The sequence below is a fragment of the Lithobates pipiens genome, unplaced genomic scaffold, assembly GCF_037356315.1.
Source record: "Lithobates pipiens isolate NorthernLeopardFrog02 unplaced genomic scaffold, aLitPip1_a1.2 Scaffold_13, whole genome shotgun sequence".
Taxonomy (NCBI): Eukaryota; Metazoa; Chordata; class Amphibia; order Anura; family Ranidae; genus Lithobates; species Lithobates pipiens.
This window is the reverse complement of record NW_027507718.1, coordinates 342,686,177-342,709,887: the sequence shown is the minus strand read 5'-3', so window position 1 is coordinate 342,709,887 and position 23,711 is coordinate 342,686,177. Positions and strand designations below refer to the sequence as shown.

The 23,711-nt window shown below is 40.8% G+C and overlaps 1 protein-coding gene across 3 annotated transcripts in view; it reads right to left on the bottom strand.

The window, feature by feature from the left end:
- Positions 1-8,978: 8,978 nt before the first annotated feature.
- Positions 8,979-23,711, bottom strand: part of ARFIP1 (ARF interacting protein 1) — a 189,036-nt gene continuing 174,303 nt past the window's right edge. For all 3 annotated transcript variants that reach the window (XM_077477052.1, XM_077477053.1, XM_077477054.1), the window contains one exon: positions 8,979-12,754. In XM_077477052.1, the coding sequence (XP_077333178.1) occupies positions 12,599-12,754 (156 nt within the window). In that variant the 3' untranslated portion in view covers positions 8,979-12,598. The remainder of the gene's footprint in view (positions 12,755-23,711) is intronic.

Sequence of the window (23,711 nt, the reverse complement as noted above, 5' to 3'; positions counted from 1 at the left end):
CACTGACGGGCACTGATGAGGAGGCACTAATATTTAGAATTGATGGGCAACGATAGGCAGCACTGATGAGGAGGTACTCATAGGCATCTGAAGGGCACTGACAGGCGTTACTGATGGGGTACTGATTGGCACTTTGATGGGCGATTTGGGTGGGTGCTGACTTATTTGCAGCTGTGGTGGGCACCCTTGATGGGGGCTGCGCTGATTATCAGCGCACACCCCCCTCTGACAGGAGAGTCACCGATCAGCTCTCCCTGTCAGCACGAACCGAAGAACAGGCCGTTTACCGGCACTTCCTGTTTCACGCTGTGATTGGTCACAGCTGATCACGTAGTAAAGAGCCTCTGTCAGAGGGGTTGTGGGATCTTTCAGAGCCATTCAGGAATCTGTTTCATGCAATGTTCTAGGGCAGTGGTTCTCAACCATGTCCTCAAGTGCCACCAATAGGCCATGTTTTTGGAACTTATCTTAGATAAAATAGCTGTCCAAAATACCAAGCTATTGACTTGGATTTAAAGCACCTGTGCAAGATAAAGGAAATCCTGCAAACCTGGCTTGTTGGGGGTACTTGAGGACAGGGTTGTGAACCACTGTTCTAGGGCATCCACTTAAAAAAGCAGAGCGGAAAGTAGTTGTTGTGTATGGTCCGTTAAAGTACCATACTAAAAAAACAGGGTAATAGTTGTTCGTTGGCCTATTCGTTAGTTGCAGTTTGACATACTAAAATTGCAGCAAGAGCTAGTTGCAAGGTCTGGGCCTACAAGAGTGAAAAGAGCCTTAAAAATGGTTTCAAACTTTCTATCTGCAGAATCTCTGTAAGGAGGAGCATTTTCAATAGATACACTGAGATGTTTAAGACAGGAACAGACCACTTCTTTGTGAACTTATTTTTCCACTGGATAGAATTCAGCAAAGATTTTGGGAAGTCCTGGAGTAATTCAGTTTTCATAAAATGCACATCTATCGCTTCATGAACAGGGAATGTCTTTAAAGATTTTGCAGGCCTTTGTACCCAAAGGGGCACAGCAAGACTGATGAGAATCAAGCTGCACAGCGCTAAGCTTTTTGCAAATGGCAGCAGTGAGCCTTTCCATGTTATCAAACATGTTGTGTTAAAGCTGAACTCAAGGAATTCAGCTACTGTAAAAAGTGCAGACATACTATTAGTTAAGTCCAATGAGGTGCATGCAACCTCCTGTACTCATCTCCAATATTTACACTGGACTGGTTTATAAAGCTCCCAGAAGTCAGCTATCAGGGAGCTCCAATGATCTCAGCTCCTTTAGCAGCAATGTGGATGTAGCGGCTATGCCTGCCCCCCCTCCCCCACCACAGAAGCCTTTGTATTATGTGAATTCATTCACAAAATACATTGGCTTCCTGTGAATGGGTAGGAGGGGGAAGGGGGGAGGCAGAGCTTCTGTGTGTGCTTCTCCTCTCTCAGAGCCCAGTGTCTCCTCCAGGAGCACCACAAACCTTTCAGATATTAGTAATAGTGATAAGTCCCGGAGGTGGCCTGCACCTTGTTGGACTTAAATCACAGTATGCCTACACATTTTACAAAGTGGCTGAATTCCTGGAAGTCAGCTTTAAGCTCCATCTCCAATATAGCAGCAATCTGGAGAAGAGAAATCTTCGTCAAACACTACATCAGTGTCCTCATTTCCTTCTGTTATTTGTCTGAGGAATTGTGATATAGATGTAGTAAATTCTGCTTCTGAACGGGTGGCTTGTTGCATGCATGGAATAGAGCTAGAATTGGATGCAGAGATCAGTGTTAGAGCCGGTTCCTCCTCCAGTAAAAAAAAAAAGGGACGTATTGTCACTCTGAGATTAGTGCTGTGCAGGCCTTCAACTGAGTGAAAGTTTGCCTGTGGTTTTGCAATGGCTCTATTTGGTCTGGTCTCTGCGATAGCTAAAAGTGAGGGTAAACCCCTGTGGAGTACTCACAGAGAAAAGCGTAGAATATAAGGTGTGTCCAGAAGGAGAACACAGCAGTCTTGATGTAGACTGTACTGTATAGAATCCTTGTGACGAAAGGGCGGGAGGAAGCTCCTGAGTACCATATAAGGGATCTAGGTGAAGTGGCAGTAAAATGTGTGACCTATGATGTGATATATCAATCTATGCGCTGAGTGGCTGCATTTTGGCACCAAATTTGAAAAGTTTACACTGTAGCAAATACAATTCAAATATTACCTCCCCTCCCTTTTTTTTTTTACAGTACAGTCAGAAGTAGACAGGGTGACCATATCTGACTGGTACATGATGCTGGACTGCATTTAAACTCCAGATTTTGCCTTCTCAGTGGGCATGCCCCCAAAGGGGTCTGCAGGAACTAGGTTCCATAGGGATGCACCTCAGCCAGATAGGATCCTGTAGCTGTCTACTTGCATTGCATTAAGTGCTAAGGTGAGCGCCCAAGCAACATTATGGACTGTCCCCACATTCCTGTGAAACATGGAGGCTTAGTTATGTTTTTCTGCGGCTTGGTTGCATCTGGCATGGAGTGCCTTGAATCTGTGCAAGGCACAATTATAGTGCAAGACTATCAGAGAATTCTGGAGCGAAACGTATTGCCTAGTGTCAGAAATTTCTGTCTCAGTCACAGGTCAAGAGTCTTCCAACAGAATAATGACCCAAAAATGGCTAAGAAAAAAAAAACCACATGACTATTCTGAAGTTTCTTTCTATGAACCCTGATCTAAAGCCATCAGAATATGGATGGAGATAAAACATGCAGTCTGGAGAAGGCAAGACGGCACTCTTCAAACCTGGGACAGCTGGAGCAGTTTGCTCTAGAAGAAAGGGCCAAACCTATTGGCAGGTGGAGAAGTCTCACTGGACGTTACAGAAATGTCTTTGTTTACAGTGACCCAACATTTTTTTCCCATGCCATTGTGGTTTGTTTTATTTAAACCCAGGACCATGCATTCAGTCTCACGGTGCACAGAACATGGAAATGCAATCATTTTAGTAAGTATAAACTGCTAAATACCTTTTCTCATCACCAGTTTTGTGACTTCTATCAGTGTCTGGTTAAAGCTTGCAGGAGTTTTCATTCTCCCATGATGCTGCAGGACCCCTGACCCTCTCTCTGAAAAGTCCTGATTGGCCCTGTGCTGATCACAAGCACTCTACCAAGCAAAAAAAAAAAAAACTCTCTAGCAATACACATCAAATGAGCATGTGCAGCTTGTCCCCTAGCCTCTGTACTATCAGGAGATATATCAGGAAATGTGGAAGAAGGGGAGGATCAGAGAAGTGAGGCTCAAACAGCATTTTTATATAATAGATCGGATTAACCCCTTAGGTTCCACAGTGAGTATAACAAGCATGCTTTACTGCGCATAACATGGAAACCCACAACCGTAAAATCAGTCTGTAAAACTTTCAATCAAAATTAAAAACAGATTTTTATGAAATAAACAATGATGGATGCCAATTACTTATCAAGTATCAATTTATTTTAGAGAAATGTGTGGATTCTTTTTTTTTTATGGAAGGGTACCAAAAAATGTGTCCATGTTTGTTAAATGCTTGTGTGAGGCACAACAACTTGTTTCAGCATGGTGAAATATTTCTATACGTCCAAATTGTTATTTTTTTTTGGCTGGTCCATGTTTAAGGCTGGATTCACACCTATGCATTTTTAGTGCGTTTTGTATTTTGCAGATTTGCACTACAGAACGTGTTCCATAGGAAACTATGGTACATGGACTGTAGTGCAAATCTGCAAAATGCACTAAAAATGCATAGGTGTGAATCCTGCCAAAGTGCTAGTTCACACCAGATGCAGTTCTGTGTGCTTTTTCTGCACTAAAAATGCATGCACAGTGTTTTCCATATAGTCCAATGGCTCTAGTTCACACCAATGGAGTCAGTTCCAGTCACTTTCCAGTGTAGAAAAAAAAAGTAGAGCATGCTGCATTTTTTTTTCTGCACAGAACTGTACTGGAAGATAGCAAAATTGTAACAAAAATGCACTGGAACTGCGTGTGGTGTGAACTGTAAAAACTGATCTGGAACACATCCGGAGTACATTTTTGTGGTGTGAACTGGGCGTAAAAATGCATGCACAGTGTTTTCCATGTACTCCAATGGCTCTAGTTCACACCAGTGCAGTCAGTTTCTGCACCTGGAGCTGACTGCGTTGGTGTGAAGTAGAGCCATTGGAATACAGTGAAAACGCTCTGCATGCCTTTTTAGTGCAGAAAAAAAGCACACGGAACTGCATCTGATGTGAACTAGCACTAAGGAAATCTACTAGTTTCACTGGTACAGTGAGGGGAAAAAAAGTATTTGATGATTTTGTATGTTTGGCCACTGAACAAAAAAGATCAGTCTATAATTTTAATGGTAGGTTTATTTTAAGAGCGAGCGACAGAATAAAAAAAAATACAGAAAACCGCATTTTCTAAGAAGTTAGGAATCAATTTGCATTTTAATGAGCGAAATATGTATTTGAGCCCTTCCCAAAACATGACTTTGCACTTGATGGAAAAACCCGTGTTGGCAATCACAGAGGTCAAATGTTCCTTGTAGTTGGCCACCAGGTTTGCACACATCTCAGGGAGACATTTTGTCCCACTCTTCCTTCAAGTCATTAAGGTTTCGAGGCTGACGTTTGGTAACTCGAACCTTCAGCTCCCTCCACATATTTTCTATGGGATTAAGGCCTGGAGACTGGCTAGGCCACTCCAGGACCTTAATGTGATTCTTCTTTAGCCACTCCTTTGTTGCCTTGGCTGTGTGTTTTGGGTCATTGTCATGCTGGAATACCCATCCACAACCCATTTTCAATGCCCTGGCTGAGGGAAGGAGGGTCTCACCCAAGATTTGACAGCCCCTTTTATGTGATGAAGTATATTTCCACCTCCATGTTTGACGGTGGGGATGGTGTTCTTGGGGTCAAAGGCAGCATTCTTCCTCCTCCAAACACGGCGAGTTGAGTTGATGCCAAAGAGTTATGCACTGACCACAACACTTTTACCCAGTTCTCCTCTGAATCAGTCTAATGTTCATTAGCAAAAATTCAGACATGCCTGTACGTGTGCTTTTTCTTGAGCAAGGTGACCTTACGGGCACTGTAAGATTTCAGTCCTTCACAGGATGCGTTACCAAATGTTTTCTTGGTGACTATGGTCCCAGCTGCCTTGAGATCATTAACAATAGTCTTCCATGTAGTTCTGGGCTGATTCCTTACCATTCACATGATCATTGAAACTCCCACGGGGTGAGATCTTGCATAGACCCCCAGACCGAGGGAGATTGAGTTATTTTGCATTTCTTCCATTTGCAAATAATCGCACCAACTGTTGGCACAAATAACTGTTTGCAAATAATCGCACCAAGCTGCTTGGCGATGGTCTTGTAGCCCATTGCAGCCTTGTGTAGGTCTAAAATCTTGTCCCTGACATCCTTGGACAGCTCTTTGGTCTTGGCCATGGTGGAGATATTAGAATCTGATTGCTTCTGTGGACAGGTGTCTTTTAGACAGGTAACAAGCTGAGATTAGGAGCACTTCCTTTAAGAGACTGCTCCTAATCTAAGCTTGTTCCCTGTATAGAAGACACCTAGGAGCCAGAAATCTTGCTGATAGGGGATCAAATACTTATTTCACTCATTAAAATGCAAATTAATTTAAAACTTTTTTTTTTTTTGTGTTTTTCTGAATACTTAATGATTATTCTGTCTCTCACTGTTAAAATAAACTTACCATTATAATTATAGACTGATCATTTCTTTGTCAGTGGGCAAACATATAAAATCAGCAGGGGATCAAATACTTTTTTCTCTCACTGTAAATGCTTTCAAACCTCATTGCAGTTATCACCTTTATGGCACTTCCATACGGTTTCTCCTAAGATACAACACTTTACAAACACTATCTAATTTATGCATAGCACTCTGTGAAAATCATCTAAGCTCATGGTTAAGAGGTTCTCAACAGTCTCCATGCTAAGCTGTTCATATACAAAAGAAACTGAACATACAATTGCCCAAAAATCAGGCTCTTGACAGATAGTTTCAACTCATACAGCTGTACAATTACACATAAGGCAGTGAGGTATGCCTTATTCTGGCCTGCAGGCTGAACAAAAAAGCCAATTCCTCCATCTAGCCATGGACGAATCTCCTGCCGTAGATTTTTTTTTTTTCCACAGCCAGTCCCACTCCTGTCCTACAATTTTCTGCCTGGCTCATTCCATTTTTCAATCAAGGGATGTCAGGAGGGAAGCAGTCAACAGCCCCCCCCCCCCCACTAATTGAATTTTGGCAGTTTTTTCAGGAACTTACTAAAATTTGCTTTAGGCGGTACATATAGAGTTGTATAGGAGCTGCTAATGCACACATTATGCCTGTCTACAGATACAACTACACTGATCTAAAGTTGGCCATATGTTTCTCGAGTTTTGGCCACCTCCTTCTTGATGAAAGTCAATTTTTAAATCACTTTTGTCGAAGGAGCTGATTCAAAAATTCTCCACTGAACAGCACTTGCATCCAATCAGATGCAAGCAACGTTTAGGTATTACAATAGTACCTTTGTATACATGGGTACAACAGCATAACGCCAATCATGTCAATGGCAGGCTCTTCGCTGCACCATGGCTACGAAAATATATTAGTCATTACTCTGAACAGGCACTACCACTCACATGTAAGAGCGCTTTTATCTATTGTCTCAGATGTGAGATTTCTATGAGTGGTACAAAGACATTTGCATTGTTGAACGCTCATATTAAGCTCTAAAACGTTACACACTTTTTAAAACACCAGTCAACATATGGTAGGTTCACATTTTAAGCACTTATTTTTGGGGCTTGTATTTTTTTACTTTTTGCCACTAAAAAAGCAGAGAACAGGACATTAACCACTTGACCACTGGGCACTTAAACCCCCTGCCTTTTCAGCTTTCAGTGCTCTCACACTTTGAATGACAATTACTCGTGCAACACTGTATCCATACAAAACGTTTGTCCTTTTTTTCACACAAATAGAGCTTTCTTTTGGTGGTATTTAATTACCACTTTATTTTTTGCGCTATGAATCAAAAACAGACTGAAAATTCGGTGTTTCTGTTAAAATTAATTGCAGAGTATTGGCAGCGTATTGCACAGTGTTGCAGAGTATTGCCACAGAGCAGTGCTGTGGGCACTACACATCCAGCCCACAGCGCTGCTGAAATCTCTCCCCCTCTCCCCTAGCACTGTACCGATCGGTACAGAGAGGGAAGGGAGGAACCGGCGCCATGACATGATGCCAGTTTGTCTACAAGTGATCACTCTGTCATTTGACGGAGCGATCACCTGGTAAATGGCCGCTACCAGTGGCCGTTTACCGCAATTCGTGATGCACCAGGTCTTCCCAGACCCGGTGGTCACGGATGTTTGCGGGAGCACGCCCCAGGGGGCACACAAGAGCAAGATTCTGGGAGGACGTTCAAGGACGCCCTCTCATAAAAACATGACCGTGCTCTAGCCGTCTTTCGGTAAGTGGTTAATCAAAGTTGTCCATCCTCTTGATCGCTAGAGTTTGGGGTATTTGTATCTCATTCACTAAATTGTTGCACGGTCATCCATGTAGTGCAACAATTTTCACAATTTTTTTTGACTTGTACAACCAACAATGCATGCTATCCACTTGCGCATGTAAACAGAATGCAGTGAAAGACTGCATTTTGTATGATCCAATCAATAAACCGTGTTCTTGTGGATTTAAAGTAAATCAAATTCATATTACTCTACTGCAGTCAAGTGGATTCAAATTTTCATTCTGTTATTTTTTCACTACAGGTTTAAATTTTACAGGCCTATCTAATATTAGACTTGCTGCTACACTGGGGGCCTTTCTTGTGGACAAACATGTTTAAAGAGCAACTCCACTTTTTGTTGGGGAAAAAAAAAAAAAAAAAAAAAAAAAAAAAAAACATTCCCCTCTGGAGAATCTATGCACATTGCAAGGATTATAACAACCTATAATCCTTAAATTCAATCGCATAAGCAGGAAATTATGTTTCTTGGGGTGGTCAGTATACACACTGTGTACAGAACAACTCCAGGTAGCCATATTGCAATGCATTCTCAGAAAATTACAGTGGCTGCAGATTGAAAATAAAAGCTAATTTTGAATAATATTCAATTACAATATGACTTGTGTTGCAATTGTATACGCTATACGTTTTTCTTCATTTGATATTTTCTTAAATTGCAGACATTTCTGAACATAATGCCTGACATCTACTTTGTCTTAGGATAGCACGGTTCTCACTAGTTCCTCCTGCCGACTTTTATGTCACTACTGTATCCATTAGCCCAGGTTCACACTGACAGAGGGATTGAAATTGTGCAAGTTCAGCTGAAATCGCACGATTTCATTCCCGCATGTCAATCCCATCTTCGGGCAGAGACATTTGTGTGGGTTGCTGCACAGAGGTCTATACAAATCACACCCCAGAGTCACCAAAAGTACAACAGAAACGACTTTTGGTAATCAGTGCAGTGCCGCAAAGCCGGCGTCGCACCGATTTGGCTGGTGACTTTGGCGGCAATAGCCGCTGATTTGGCAAGCAATTTGACAAATCGCATGCCAAATCAAAGTAGTGTGAACTTAGGCTTAAAGAATCAAGGCGAGAGGGAGGAACCAGTGAGATTTGCAGTGGACACAGGATCAACACTTTTTTTTTTTTTTTTTTTTTTTTTTTAACTTTTAAAGAGGACTGCTGCAGCAACATGGCCTGCAAGAAATGCAAGTAGTCAGAGGACTTCTACTGGATTGGCTGGATTTAGGACCTCTATTATAGTAGCAGGGTTGTTTCATGATAAAAAAAAAAAAAAACACACACACACATGAAACCCAGACCTACATGTGTTTGCAGGTACACTGTACAATGGTCAAAAATATCATCAATAGAAAGCTCAATAAAAGACAAAAAATGTTGTAGCCAACACCATAAAAAGTTCACACAGGAGGCATTACAGGTTTGACAGTAATCTATTATTACAGAAACAGTATTCAAGAATAGAAAAAGTTTGTAAGACAAGAAAAAGTATGTGTGTACATTGATGTAACTGAATTCTAACAACCAGATCAAATAATACATTGTAACACTATTGAACATATGATACAGGAATCACACATCTTATTTCAGACTAAATACTGTAAATTAATTTCTGATAAGATACATGAAAATAAAATAAACACAAAGAAATGCAGCACTTACAATATTTAGAGATATTAAAAGGGATATGCATTTTCAGTTTAAAGAAAAGTTGAAATTGCCACCAAAGTGGGAGTAACAGTACAATTTAGAGGTCAATACCAGCTGAAAACTGATATTTTACAGCTCCAAGTTACTAGCGGGATATGTGATGTAATGGCTTACATATTTTGGGGACTCCAGTGGGGACATAGCCCCTTTCTCAATAAAATTCCCAGTTTAGAGTCTCTAAGATTAACAGTAGATAATTTAAGCCTTAAGTGGGTACAGCTAACCTTCAGATTAACCGATTGGATATTGAAAGTTTTGGTTGCTGCAGACTGGTAACATTCAACCGATTAGAGGTTCACATGGTATATGACCCCTAGCACTGTCCATTACTGCATCTCAAAAAGTGGCTTTGCTTTTTACACTGAACATGAATAAAACCTTTTAAATAAAGAAAAAAAGGATGATTAACCAAAACCACACTGTATGATAAGTATATATTAATCCAATTTTTTTACCAAAATTTAACAAATAGATAACTTAACTGATTTACTGGTAGTGTAGAAATAAACTGGTGTGGACAGGAACACACAACAGCAGTAGTGAAATATACCGCTTCATGCTCAAAATGGAAAGCAAAAAAGGAAAAAAAACTGTAAGTGTCCAGTTGAGAACAACTTGGTCGCATCTTGTAAAAAAGGCACATAAATTTGATTTAAGGCTAATATTGTTACATCTAAAAATGCAATTCCCATTCTCACAACCAATCTTCAACAGAGGCACATATTTGTTTCTCCCCGGAAAAGAGAGGCTTACAGGTGCTAAAGTGCCATTCCTTGGAGTGATACTGGTGTGCAATGGAGTCATAAGGCACAGGGACCCCTGTTCTCTAGTAATAGAGTCCACAAATAACAGTTGACAATAACATGCTCCCCATCATAACTGTAATCCTAGAGCTGTAGCTTTATTAAAATGACAATTTGTGTGTGTTGGGGGTAGGGGCACAAAAACTACACAGTTTCTGTAGTTTTAATATTGGTCTTGAATGAATTCTACTATACAGCAGTGGTCACATAGCTTTTCCTTGCTGTGCAACATTTACAGTCTGGCCTACGTGAAGCACCGATTACAAAACTATTGTTTCCAAATACATCAGTTTAGACAATGCGCTACAAGAGGAAAATGACTCCATGAAATTGTATTTTACTCCTTCATACTATTAAAAAGTCTACAGATCCCACTAAACACAGTGGCAGGTGTATTGTATTTACCTCCACATTTTTGCTCTGCAAGGGTTCAGTTCCATATGGTACACCTTCATATATATTGGCTCTCTAGCTATAATAAATCTCACACCCACATAAACAATTCCCACACGGTGGGGCATAAACACATGAGAAAGTCAAGCAGCTACTTAAAACTACCAAAAAAGCAAAAGCTTTCACCAAGTGGGAAAATAAAACAATGAGTTTTGTTTGCATTGAGCAACTCCTGCCCTATTACTTGGGGGATGGAGAGACCCCAGGAAGGTTTGGGCCTCAATCAGGTACACAGAGGTTAAAGTGTTACTAAACCTACCACAGTAAAATCAGTCTGTATATGCAGTAAAGCATGCTTGTTATACTAACTGTGGAACCTAAGGGGTTAAGCCTCTGCATTATGTAAAAAAGGCGGTTTGATCCTATCTTCTCTGCTCCTCCCCTTCCTCCACAGTTTCCATACTCCCTGCTGAAAGTACGGAGCCTTCAAGGCATTCTGCACATGCTCAGTTTGGTGTGTCTTGCTAGAGAGTTCTTTCTTGGAAGGGTGCATGTGATCAGCACGTGGTCAATAAGCACTGTCCAGACAGAGGGTCCTGCAGCCTCCTAGGATAATCAGGGGAGAATGAAAACTACTACAAGCTTTAAACAGACACCGATCAAAGCCGTGTGACTGCTATAGAACTGCTGATGAGGAAAAAAAGGTATTTAGCAGTTTATATTTACTAAAAGAACTGCATTTCCATGTTATGTTCACTGTGGGTTTAGTAACACTTTAAGTAAAAACGATATCACCACCCCTTATAATGAAAGTGGTTACAGCTAATTTATAAATATAAAATCTAGCAAGAAGGGCAAAAAGGGACAAAAGCACAAAGAAAAGTAAACAAATGTAATATATAGCTAAATATAACCAATATACACTGACATATTGGTAGAACAGTGCAAAGCCCATAAAGATCATGCTGCCCTCTTATTAGGAAATAGAATGAGTTGCTGTGTGAGAACCAATCACTTTAGAAATGTTAAAAAAAGCCCTTTGGGAAACATAAATGAAGATCCAGTTATCATTGTAAAGACAGCAAAGATATCATTAATAAAGGGCCCAATCACACCCGTATCTTCCCACGCATTTTTCTGCTCAGGAAAGCTCATTAAAATACATTCTGCAATGGGAATTTCTGCACCTGTGTTTTAATGCTGCAGTACATTTAGCACAGAGTGACAGAGGTCCTTCTAGGATGCTCATCCCCACACTGAAAATCAAACTTTGTAAACTGTGCATCTTTTTCAGTGCAAAATTCCTAATAGGCCTTCATTCTGGAGTTACTGAAGGAAACATATTGTTTAAAAAGGTATTCTGGACATGCTGCAATTCAAAACTAGTTGAGTAAGAATTTCAGTCTGTCACTGTCCAGATTTAAACTGAAATGCCATTTACTCTGAATAATCATCTGCAGCATTCCGACTCTATGCAGCTTGATGATTTTCCACTACTGTTACTCAACAATTGCAGCAAGCTGTTGAAAAGTAATGTCCACTTTTGTTATCTTGCTTAGCATGTGACAGATACACTTAATGAAAAAAGTGGTTGACAAAGTATGGAAAGCCAACAAACAGTCTTAGCAGCCCATAATAGAATATTCTAAATAGACTTTCTATTTACAAGATGTAAAACTTATCACTTCACAAAACAGCACTTTTTTTTAGAACACATTTTTAACATTTACAGTTACTTTTTTGAAGATGTTTAATAGTTAGGAATATAAAATAAATCTGATGGTATAAGTGCAATTCATGGAAAGCACCATTTGGAATTGCCACAATCGGCCAAGTACTATGCCAACTTTTATTTTTTGACAGTGCAAAAGTACAAATTTTACATACTATAGAAACAGACTGCCTTTGCCATACAGACATAAATGAGAGTCCTTTAAGAAGCAGATATGAACGTTATATAGTAAAGTCTTGTTTGACTGTTAATAACTTCATTTTAGAGTATTAAAAAGGAAAAAATAAAAGTGGTCTGTGTACAAATCATTAGCATTAATCATTTGATCCCAGCCCCTCTTCTCCAATTAAGTGTACTGGTCCTGATCAGAGGTCGTTGTTTGGGTTTGTGGTTGGATTACTGTTCTTCCAGCCAGGATGGAGCATCTACTCCTGGGGTTTTCAACTTCACATGGAATTGTTTCAAAGTTTGTTCAAGCTGTTTCTGGTTTCCAGCAAAGTAGGCAGCTATTGCATTATGGAACAGGACAAGCTGATTGTGAAGAACTTTTACCTAGGGAGGAAGATAAAAATAAGTTTGTAAACTACACCCTTCATTAAAATATGAGAAAATAGGTTTTGTTTGCACACAAATAATGTTAATGGCCCCAGGTTCAACATATAAAATACAACCTTAGGTTGTTGCTTTGACTGTGGAAAATGCATAACTCAGAAGGAGCTACAACAGGCAACAGCAAAAATCACTGTGTGCACCGGTGGCAGCTCACATTTGGTACATTGATTAATTTTAGCAGTGAGCCTGAATTCAGCAAAGGCTTTAAGAAATTACATATTGTTGTTGAAATGTGAATTCTACAAGATAGACGGCTACTGATGTATGGGCCCAGAGAGAGAGGACAATCACTGAAGAGGAAAAATGAACAAAAAAAGCATGCTCTACAACAGGGGTGCCCAACCAGTGGCCCAGGGGCCACATGTGGCCCACAACCTCCTGCTTTGGGATAGCAGATTCTCAAACCCAGATCGTGGGCTGTCGACCCGCCAACCCAGAGCATCAGTGTTTTAAATGAAGCCAGCAGTAGAGTGAATGGAAGACTGTTATCAAAAGGTAAGTTTATTACTAAAAGCAGTGTATATATGGGCATATCTATTCTGCAATTGTTACTGGGCTGATTTCATATTGATCTGCAGGTGCAGCACATTGCACCGTTGAGTTACCTGCACTGAGTCAACGACTTCTGTTATTATCTGCGGGTTTGGTGTGCTTTCAGAAAGTGCACTACACCTGCAGGATATAAAAGACTTAAATGGCAAAGTGCAGCTAACCTGCAGGAAAGCCACAGGTGCGGGTAAACTGTCGCAAATCAGTGTGAAAGCAGCCTTAGGCCCCTTTCACATGATTGGTTCACCCCACACGAAACCCTCCATTCACCTCTATGGAGTGGCAGATGTAAAGGGACTTGAGTCCATTTGCACCCACCTACCTCCAATCCGATCCACTAATAAAATAAAAAACAGAAGGGGATCTGTCTCCTTCCATCTGGTTGGATCGAATAGGGGGGCCCCCACAGAGTACAGTGGGCTGTGTCCATGTCTTCTCTGAATATACACAGCGGACACGGATCTGTCTTCTGTCCGCTCCACTTATTGTGGCCCACGACCAGTTACCAAGTCTCTTAAGTGGCCCGCGCTCTTCAAAAGGTTGGGCACCCCTGATCTACAAGGTACATATAGTATCTACAGCAGAGAAAATAATCAACTAGCTTTGCAGATGATCTCATTATTGATATGTAGACGGAAAGATACAGCTCAATCAAAAGAAATGCTCAAAACTGCTTGTAAGTATTGATTCGTTTATGGTTTCAAAAAAACTGTAATGAAGTAGATTACCTACCTAATGGCCTGTACTGAGGTCTAGAATGCGTAAAGCACAGAGTTCTAGCTAGTGGAATGTGTCCACTACACCAGAAATGGAGGTGTAGCCTATATTAAGGTTGGGTTCTACACTGAAAAATAATGGGTCGCATAACTATTGCACACAGATACCAAGGGTTCTGAGACAACAACACAAAGGCTGGGCATCTCTGCAATAGGTCACACATTACTAATACTTGTTCCTGCTCAAGAAAGCAAAGAAATAATTTTTTACATATTATGCCTCAGTTCTGTTCACCTTAACACATACTTTTTGCAGAAACGATAGGGCTTTGCTACTCATTTGTTTTAATTCAGGATACTTTGGCAAAATAGATTTTAAAAATACAACATTGTATCAAATAGAATTTTGTAGCAGAATTGGAAGCTCCAGACCAAACAAACAGTTTTAGCTGTAATTAGAGCTGCACCTACACTCATAAAAAGCTGTCAGTTATGGTAACAACTATTCCAGAAATCCACCACAGGTGCTGAAATTTGGCATCATTTTGAAAAAGGTGTGCAGCTGCAATGGTTTTTTCTTGGTACCTTTTTAACTTAAACAGTTAAAATGAAAAAAGAGGAACGTTGTACAGACACACACATTTTACTGACTTGTATATTCCTCTTCCCTTCAAGAGACATTGTAAAAAATGTAATTTACTGGATAAACAATTCATAAGACCAACATTAATAAATAGCGGTTATAAATAAGTTAGTATCAAACTGAAAGGCAGTTCAGGAGTTTAGTGCCAAGCATAATAAATCAAGTGTGAACAAATGATACAGCTGTGGCTACAAGTGAATAGAAATGACCAACAGAAGAGCATAAAACCTAGAAGCGCTTTTCTAGCTAATTATTATAGATATCAATTACTGGTTAACGAGATATAAATTAACTGTGCCCTTTTACAAGCCCAGGAAGCAGAAAGAAAATCGACTTGAGATATTCTGTTAATAAAGCTGTAGGTACTGAATCAGAACTGCAGGACCAAGGACCACCTGTCAATACCATCAAGAATTAGGAGGAATAGTTAAGAAGAAGAAAAAAAAAAAAGGGGTGGGAGAGAGAAGGATCATGTACTACGACATCTGTAGCTAGCTTCTATGGCAGGGGGTATTCATCAAGATCTTGGAGACTTCACTCCGGTCTGGTCTTCAGGACCTCATGTAAGGGAAGCTAGGAGGAGTAAAGAGACAATAAGGTGGAGGGAATAAAGTAGTGCAACCCTATTGCTTGCACCACTCAAAAATAAAAAATGGAGTAGATGCTGCTCCTAACAAAAGGAGCACAAGCCCTTTGTTAATAAGGAGCAATAAGTTCTCTGTTCTGCCAGGTCAATGGCAGACACAGCAATGAACAGGAGAGCTAGTGCTGCAATGCTCTGATCTCTCTGCCTGTGTTATGGCAAAAATGGCTAACTGGACCCTCACCAATACAGCAGCAGGAGTATGCCTAAGAGCTATAAGTAAGTCAAAATTGATTTGTCTCACACCGCTTTAGGTTGAATTCCCACCTGAGCATTTTTACCGCGATTTTTCCGCAATTTTAACCACTTCCCAAAAAAGGACAGATCCCAACTTTACTATCATGATCTTGCCTGAGCCTGGACTGGCTCTGCGATGGTAGCCAAACTGAAACTGGCTCACAGACGTGCAGAATGAACTGCACTCCTGTGATCCACAGAAATACAGCCAAACGAGCTTTGGGTGGCCGTCCTATACAGAATCCCATATATATGTATACATGTGATTCTGCACTTCCGGGCAGGGGGATGGCACACCGCTTTTGCTGTGATTAGTCACAGCAGACGCCTATCAGCAGGTGCCGGCCAATAGATGCCCGGTGACACCCGCTGATCAGTGAGGAGAGAGGCTGGACGGAGATCTGCATATGTAAATGCAGAGCTCTCTGCCATCAGCGGGGATAGCCAAAAATGGCCTGATCATGAAGGGGGGGGGGGGGTAAATCTTCTGGAGGACAAGTGCTTAAAGTGTATTTTTTCCACAAAAAAATAAATAAAAATGAGTTTGAAAAACCGCTGTGCAAACATTGTGTGACATAAAAAAAAAAAACTTTTCTCCAGGGCCTTTGCTTTCTGAAAATATATAATGTTTGGCGTTTCCAAGTAATAATCGAGTAAAAAAATAAATAAAAAAAATGCAGATTTTTACATGTATGTGAGAAGTGTCAGAATTGGCATGGGGGTCAAGTGGTTAATATTTGTTATTTCCACTAATATTTCAATGCTTGGGCTTTTGTATATCATTAAGATTCAAGGTTGCTGTGCTAACACAAATATTGGGGTGAGAGGACAATCCTGTCATGCATCTCTGTGCATTGGAGGATTTATATCCTTTCAATAAAACTTGCACAGGGGCCCAGCTATACAAAGCCTTTAAAGTGGCCAGAAATTTTGGTCCACAGCCAAATCTTTGAAGAACAAAAAGTAAATAATCCCATGATAGGGAATCAAAGACATTATTCAAGTCCAGGGAAAGGAGCATACTGTTTCTCTCCCCTTTTATCCCAATTAAATTGAATGGACAAGATCAGGTCAATAATACTCAACTTCTGGTGGGAGGCCAGTCCATGTGGAAAGAAACCAACTAGGTTCAAAAGTATATAGGAGGATACAAAGTTATTAAAGTAATAAACCAGAAGGTGATTCTGAAAAAAGTGAATTCTACCATCTATAACCATCAACTTTTTTTTTTTTTTTCATTACTAAACCTATACCATTAAAAATAACTGTGGCAATATCAAAATCAAATTGTTTCAATAAATACTTAAAGCTGGACTCTAGGCAAGCAGTTAAATTGCATACTCTATCTAGAACTTTGAAAAGCTGAAAAGATTTTTAATTTTATACACCCAGTTTTGTGACCCAGGTAGCATTACCAGCCTAATGGGTTTCTCTTGCTGGACTTCCCTCTCCCAGTGCTGCTTTGCAAGGCATTACAGGAGGATAATATCAAGGCAATTCAGGTACACTAGTTTTATTAATATATTTTTCATGAGGTCTTACTTTATGTTGAGTTCAACTGTATAATTTCAATAAAACACACGCACACACTCAAACACATTCTGACCTGGGGTGAGTATCCACATGGTTTTAAAGTGGCCCTAAAGGCTCTTTTACCTTCATGCATTCTATGCATGAAGGTAAAAAACTCTGTGTCCCCGCAGCCCCCTCCCGCTAAATACTTACCTAAGTGCTCTCATGATCCAGAGACGTGCACAATAGCCCCGGCTCCCTGGGGAATCTCCTTCCTCACTGGTGGAGCCAGTGAACCAATGAGAGAGAGGGGGTGGGACCGAGCCATGACTCCATGTATGGACATAAAGAGTAGTGGCTCTGGTGCATGGCAGCTTAGGTGCCCCCATTGCAAGCTTCTTGCTCTCGGGTCACTCAACAGGAAAGAGGGGCCAGGAGCGCCAGTGGGAGACCCGAGAAGAGGAAGATCAGGGCTGCTCTATAAATGACCGCTGCACAGAGCAGGCAAGTATGACATTTTATTTAAAAAAAAATTGTCTTTAATATCACTTTAACAAATAGTACCATAGGTATAGACATCCAGATACACAGTGCATGAATAATGAGACTAGATTCAAATCCAAAGAGACAACAGATCTATGGATCTATGAAAGAGTCCTGGCACCTTGCTAATAAGTTCTGTTTTGTTAAAGGCTTCCTTCATTTGGGCAGAATCAAAGCTCTGGTTGTTTATATTGTTGGATTTTCTATGAAGTTAAAAAGTAAACTATAATAATTTTATGTAATCGGATTTCAGCAAATACAGAAGGCAAACAACGCTTTCCCATAACTTAATTAGACTGCTTAACCATGTTTAACTGGCAGCTAAGCTCTTCAAAAAGTTCAGTGTGGCCTCACACCACAGAGCTCCTCTGCACTAATATTCATCAAGCAGCAGAAGAATGCTTTGTTCTGTCCTAGTCTGTACCCGCTCCTTTGTGAGAGTTCAGCAGCATGATGTCACCTCCTCACTACCATCTATTTAAAGATCCGCTCAATTATTTGCTCAAAAGAAAAAAAAAAAAAATTGTATAGAAGAAAAAAAAAAAAAAGGTATTATTTATCATGAGCCATTCGAAATTTTATGTTCTGCAAATGACATATCAAAGAGGCATTTTTTTTTGTATAAAATATTGAAAAACTTCTACAGGCTGAAGAAAGTATAGACTGTAATGCTGATGAGAGCACAACACAAAACTAAATAAAAAAAAAATTTCACAGGAGATGCCCCAAAGCAAAACTGGCAGAACAAAATGGTGTTATCAAAAGGACATATGACATAAATCCAGGCTTTCCACAATGTAACCAACTTGTTGTAGAAACAGATAAAGGATGTTTATTGCTACTCCACCTGACACTAAAGCCTGGACTGAGTTTGGCATAAAAACAAAAAACAAACACAATGCCCTCTACGTAGTAATAGTAAAAAGAGTAAGGCTGCTGAGAGGTGGGTAGTTTTTTTTTTTTTCTTTGATCAATCAAGCCAACGGGCTGTCCAGAAAAAAATAATAAATAAAAAAATAAAAATAAAAGAGAAGGGACTCCCTCTGTCCACCTAAACATGGTGGATGGAGGAATCCTCCCTGTTCACAGAATACACTAATCAGCGCTGCACTTGCGAATCGAATGGAATGGACAATTTACAACATTTCCATTCGACAGAAGACGATTGTTTTACAGACATCTGTCCAGTAGGACCTGCTGCTGTAAGGGCCAGTTCACATCATATGCAGTCCAGTGCGTTATTTTTCTGCATCCAAAATACATGGAAAGTAGATTAAATGGTTTCCAATGGCATAGCTTATTGCGGTGAGTTCCAGGGCTTTCCAGTTTCAGAAAAAACATGTTGCATTTTTCCTGCACTGGACTGTACTTGAATGCAATAAAAAGCATCAAAAATGCACTGGAATGCATTGGAACGCATCAAAAAAAGCTCTGGACCCCAGTACAATGGAAAAAAAAAGATAAACAGAAAAGGAAGCATTTGGAATGCATCCGGAAGTGCACCGGAATGCAACAAAAACGCATTAAAAATGCACATGCAGAAACACATCCAGGACAGATCTGGGGTGCATTTTTGAGGTGTGAAGCAGCCCTCAATGGATCAAAATTCAGTCTGTCAGTCTGTCTGCTGAACCAGTCAATTTCCCTTCCATCCAAGGCTAGTTCAATTATGTGAAGTTACCAAAAGAAAACAAACTTTGTTTTTGTTGCATAAAGCATTCAGTTTTGATTGCATACAAAGTCAACACAACAAAGTATTGCCAGCAAGCATCATTACTTTAAGGCCCGTTTACTTGTATGTTGCTGGAATGCACTGTATCGCTGTGAATGGCACCCACAACACACTGTACAGTAGATCACAATGCACCACAATGCTCATGGTTCATTGCCAAAACAAAATTTTTCTCTTTTTTTTTTTTTATAATATGTTGCATGCCTCAGCATTTTATAAGGCCTTATATTCATGGGTATGTACCAAATAGGCTGCCAGAAGTTGGCAGAAAAAAAATGTGTCTAATCTTGCATATTTGCCCGTGTTTATAGGCATATGGCTTTCATTAACTTATTTAATTATAAACTCATTCTATTGGCCAAATATTTGTTTATTATAGCCACTAGAATAAATTTACCTGCATACGTGTACATTTAGACTTTTCTTACTAGCCTGTCAAGAAAGATGCTTATACTTACCTATTCTCAGGCTGGTCACATAATCTCCCCAGTGGCTGACAACAGATGGTATACATGTGCTGAGACATCACCCATGGGCTTACTATGGGGCATCCATTGTTGGCTGTCCCTCCTCTACCCTGAAGCAGATACTTGGAGCCGATCATGTGTCCGGACTGGAGCATCCTGAGAATAGGCAAGTATCAGGATCTTACTTCTGCAGGGTACTTACAATAGGAGGTAGGAGGGGGGTGGAGGAGGTTTAATCATAGTTATAGACTGGAGGTAAATCCAACCTCCATATTTGCCTCAAAGAGAAGCGTATAGCGCTGCGAATAGTCCTACTCACAACAGTTGAGAATGGATCTAAACTTTTGTTAAAAGCTCCCAAGCTACACCATTTTTTGGCAGATTCTTTAAATAGCATGATGTATTTATAAATCTACTTGCAGCCAATAAAACATGTGTCTGTGTATTGCTAGGATTTACCAAAGACATTATGGAGCATGAAGCCATAAATGGCTCAACTCTGCATTTAACTGCTACAGATATAGGTGACACCATGACCTCTTGGTTTATTGCCCTATTGATGCCTTAATTAGGACACTGCAAAGAATGTGTCCAGTTCCAATTCAGGGGGATAGAAAGGGAATTCATGCCTTACTGGCTGTCAGTACTTAATATACTTACTTTTCCCCCTAGATGGATATGGAAAAACCTACAGTGGAAAAAGGAATTATCCAAAATATGCCTGTGACCATTAAACATATCCACAGTATGGCAAAGCAGGTTACCCAAATATGAAGGCATTGTACACTTTTCTGTTTTAACTAGGTATTAGTCCAGGTTCACACTGACCACGGGATTGAAATTGTGCGAGTTCAGCTGAACAGTCCTGACTTTGGAGGAGATTTCAGAGACATCTGAGTGGGTTGCTGCACAGATGTCTATACAAATCTCACTCTGAAGTCGTCAAAAGTAGTACAAAAATGACTTTTGGGTATCGGTGTGGCATCGCACCAATTCGGATGGTGCCATTGCCAGCAATTGCAGCCGATTTGACATGTCAAATCACTGCAACGTGAACCTAGGCTCAGAGTACAGTGTTTCCATGAAAATAAGACCTACCCCAATAAGACCTAGTGCTATTTTACAGGAGGGCTGCAATATAAGCTGTACCCCAATATAAGCCCTAGTTCAGTGTGGCGCCACTTGGCACTCAGCTGATCTCTTTGCTCAGTGGGGAATATGGGTCCCCCTTCCCTGCAATGCTCAGAGTGGGGAAGACAGCTCGGGGCGATCAATAGAAGCGCCGAGCAGGGCTCAGCTTGATCTCCTCTTCTCTTGGGTGTCAGCGGGGGATCTCTGCCCCCCCTCCCTCTGTACTAATCATAGCCACGGAAGACGGCTCAGGCGGGCCATTGAAGCAGGTGTCAACAGGGGATCTTTGCCCCCCTCCATCAGCAGTGTTTGGAGTGGTGGAAGACCGCTCAGGCAGGCTACGGAAGAAGGTGTTTTATTGCAAAAACGCACACCTCACGTGATCCTGTAATAGAGGGGATTCTGTCATTTTGTAACCACTGGGAAGACAGCACATTGCATGGCAAGCCCTACCCCAAAAATAAGCCCTAGTCTGTTGAAAAAAATATAAGATCCGGGCATATTTTCGGGGAAACACGGTAGTTTGTCATCTTACCTTGTAATGATGGACTCACATGTTGTGGCTGCAGTTTGTAGTGCCATGCAGATCAATCCCCCTATATCGATGCATTAATCCACCAAAACTTGTCTCTATTCACCAGATGGACAAGCAACGTGTTGAACCAGATCTCGCAAAGCTTGTCATTTTTCAGTGCTGCATCACAAATGTGTCAGTGTAATGTGATGAAACCTCTTTCAGCATGGTAATCTGTTAAATTCTCTCACCTGCATAGCACTAGACCAACAACCCCAGGAATTCTGGGATATGTAGTTTCTTCACATCTCTTTACCTCAGCTAGAGAAAGCCTTGTATTCATTAACCGCTTGCCGACCAGTCGCCACAGTTCTACTGCGGCAGAATGGCACGGCTTGGCGAAACGATGTTAAAATTACGACACTTCGCCTTTTGGCCACTAGAGGCGTGTGTGCAATGACCGCTGGGCTACCGCAATAGCTCGTGACAGAGCAAGAACCAGGATCTGTGTGTGTAAACACACAGATCACGGTTCTTTCAGGGAAGGGGAGACATATCGTGTGTTCATACTATGTATGAACACCGATCTCTCTCTTCTCCTAGACAGTCCCAGCAACTCCCCCCCCCAGTTAGCAACACACATAAGGAATCCAGTTAACCCCTTGATCACCCCCTAGTGTTAACCCCTTCCCTGCCAGTGACATTTACACGGTAATCAGTGCATTTTTATAGCACCGATCGCTGTGCTCAATGGTTTTAAAAATGTGTCAAAAGTGTCCTCCATAATGTCGCAGTCCTGATAAAAATCACAGAACGCCACCTTTTACTAGTAAAAAACAAAACAAATAAAAACGCCATAAATCTATCCCCTATTTTGTAGACGCTATAACTTTTGCGCAAACCAATCAATATATGATCATTGCGATTTTTTTTACCAAAAATATTTCTTGAAGAATACATATTGGCCTAAACTGAGGAAAAATAATGTTTTTTGATAAAAAAAAATGTAGGAAATATATTATAGCAAAAAGTTAAAGATAGTGTTTTTTTTCAAAATTGGGGCTCTTCTTTTGTTTCTAGTGCAAAAAATGAAAACCACAGAGGCGGTCAAATACCACCAAAAGAAAGCTCTATTTGTGGGGAAAAAAGGACATCAATTTTGTTTGGGTACAGCGTCGCACAACCGCACAATTGTCAGTTAAAGCGCCACAGTGCCGAATTGCAAAAAATGGCCTTGTCATTGAGCAGCCAAATCTTCCGAAGCTGAAGCAATTAAGAACTATCTTCAGTGTAATGAACATCGGGTTTGTCTGGATTTAGATGGAGGTTGAAAGAATTTGAGGCAGCCTAATCTGTGATTCGTTCTCCAAGATGTTTCGAACAACCTATCTGTCAAGTTCCTTCAAAACTGTGTGCAAGTGTACCTTGATGTTGATGAAGAATTGATGTTTTGAAGGCAAGGGTGGTCACACAAAACATTGATTTGATTTGGATTTCTCTTCTGTTCCTTTACTTTCCATTTTGTTAATTGCTAAAAAATAAACTATTAACATTAAGATTTCTAAAGTCATTCTTAATTTACACCATTTTTTCACACCTGCCTAAAACTTTTGCCCAGTACTGCAAGTGGATGCAGCACTGGTCCCCCCCCCCCCCCCCCCCACTGCTTCTAAGACTTAGAAGTGAGCAATTAACCACTTTAAGACCAGCCGTCACAGTTGTACTGCGGCAGGTTGGCTCCCCTGCACGAATGGCCGTCATTGTACGTTGGCTCAGGTGGGCGTGGCCCGCCACACTCTCATGCCTGCTGCAGTAGCAAGCAAGCGGGTCGAGCGGACTCTATGTCTGTTGGCGACCCGTGATCGCCTAGTACAGAGGCAGAATGAGGTTCTGCCTTAGTAAACAAAGTGAATCTCCATTCTGACAGATGACATGACAGATCTATTATTCTCAGTAATCGGAAACAGTTATCTATCATGTCCCAGGTAGCCCATCGCCCCTATAGATAGAACACGGCTAGGGAACACAGTTAAGCCCTTGATCACAGCCTAGGATTAACCCCTTCCCCATCAGTGTCATTTTTACATTGATCGGTCCATTTTTATAGCAATGATCAATATAATAATGTCACTGGTCCTCAAAAAGTGTCATCTGGGGTCCAATTTGTCCGCTGCAATGTTGCAGTCCTGCTAAAAATCGCAGACCGCCAC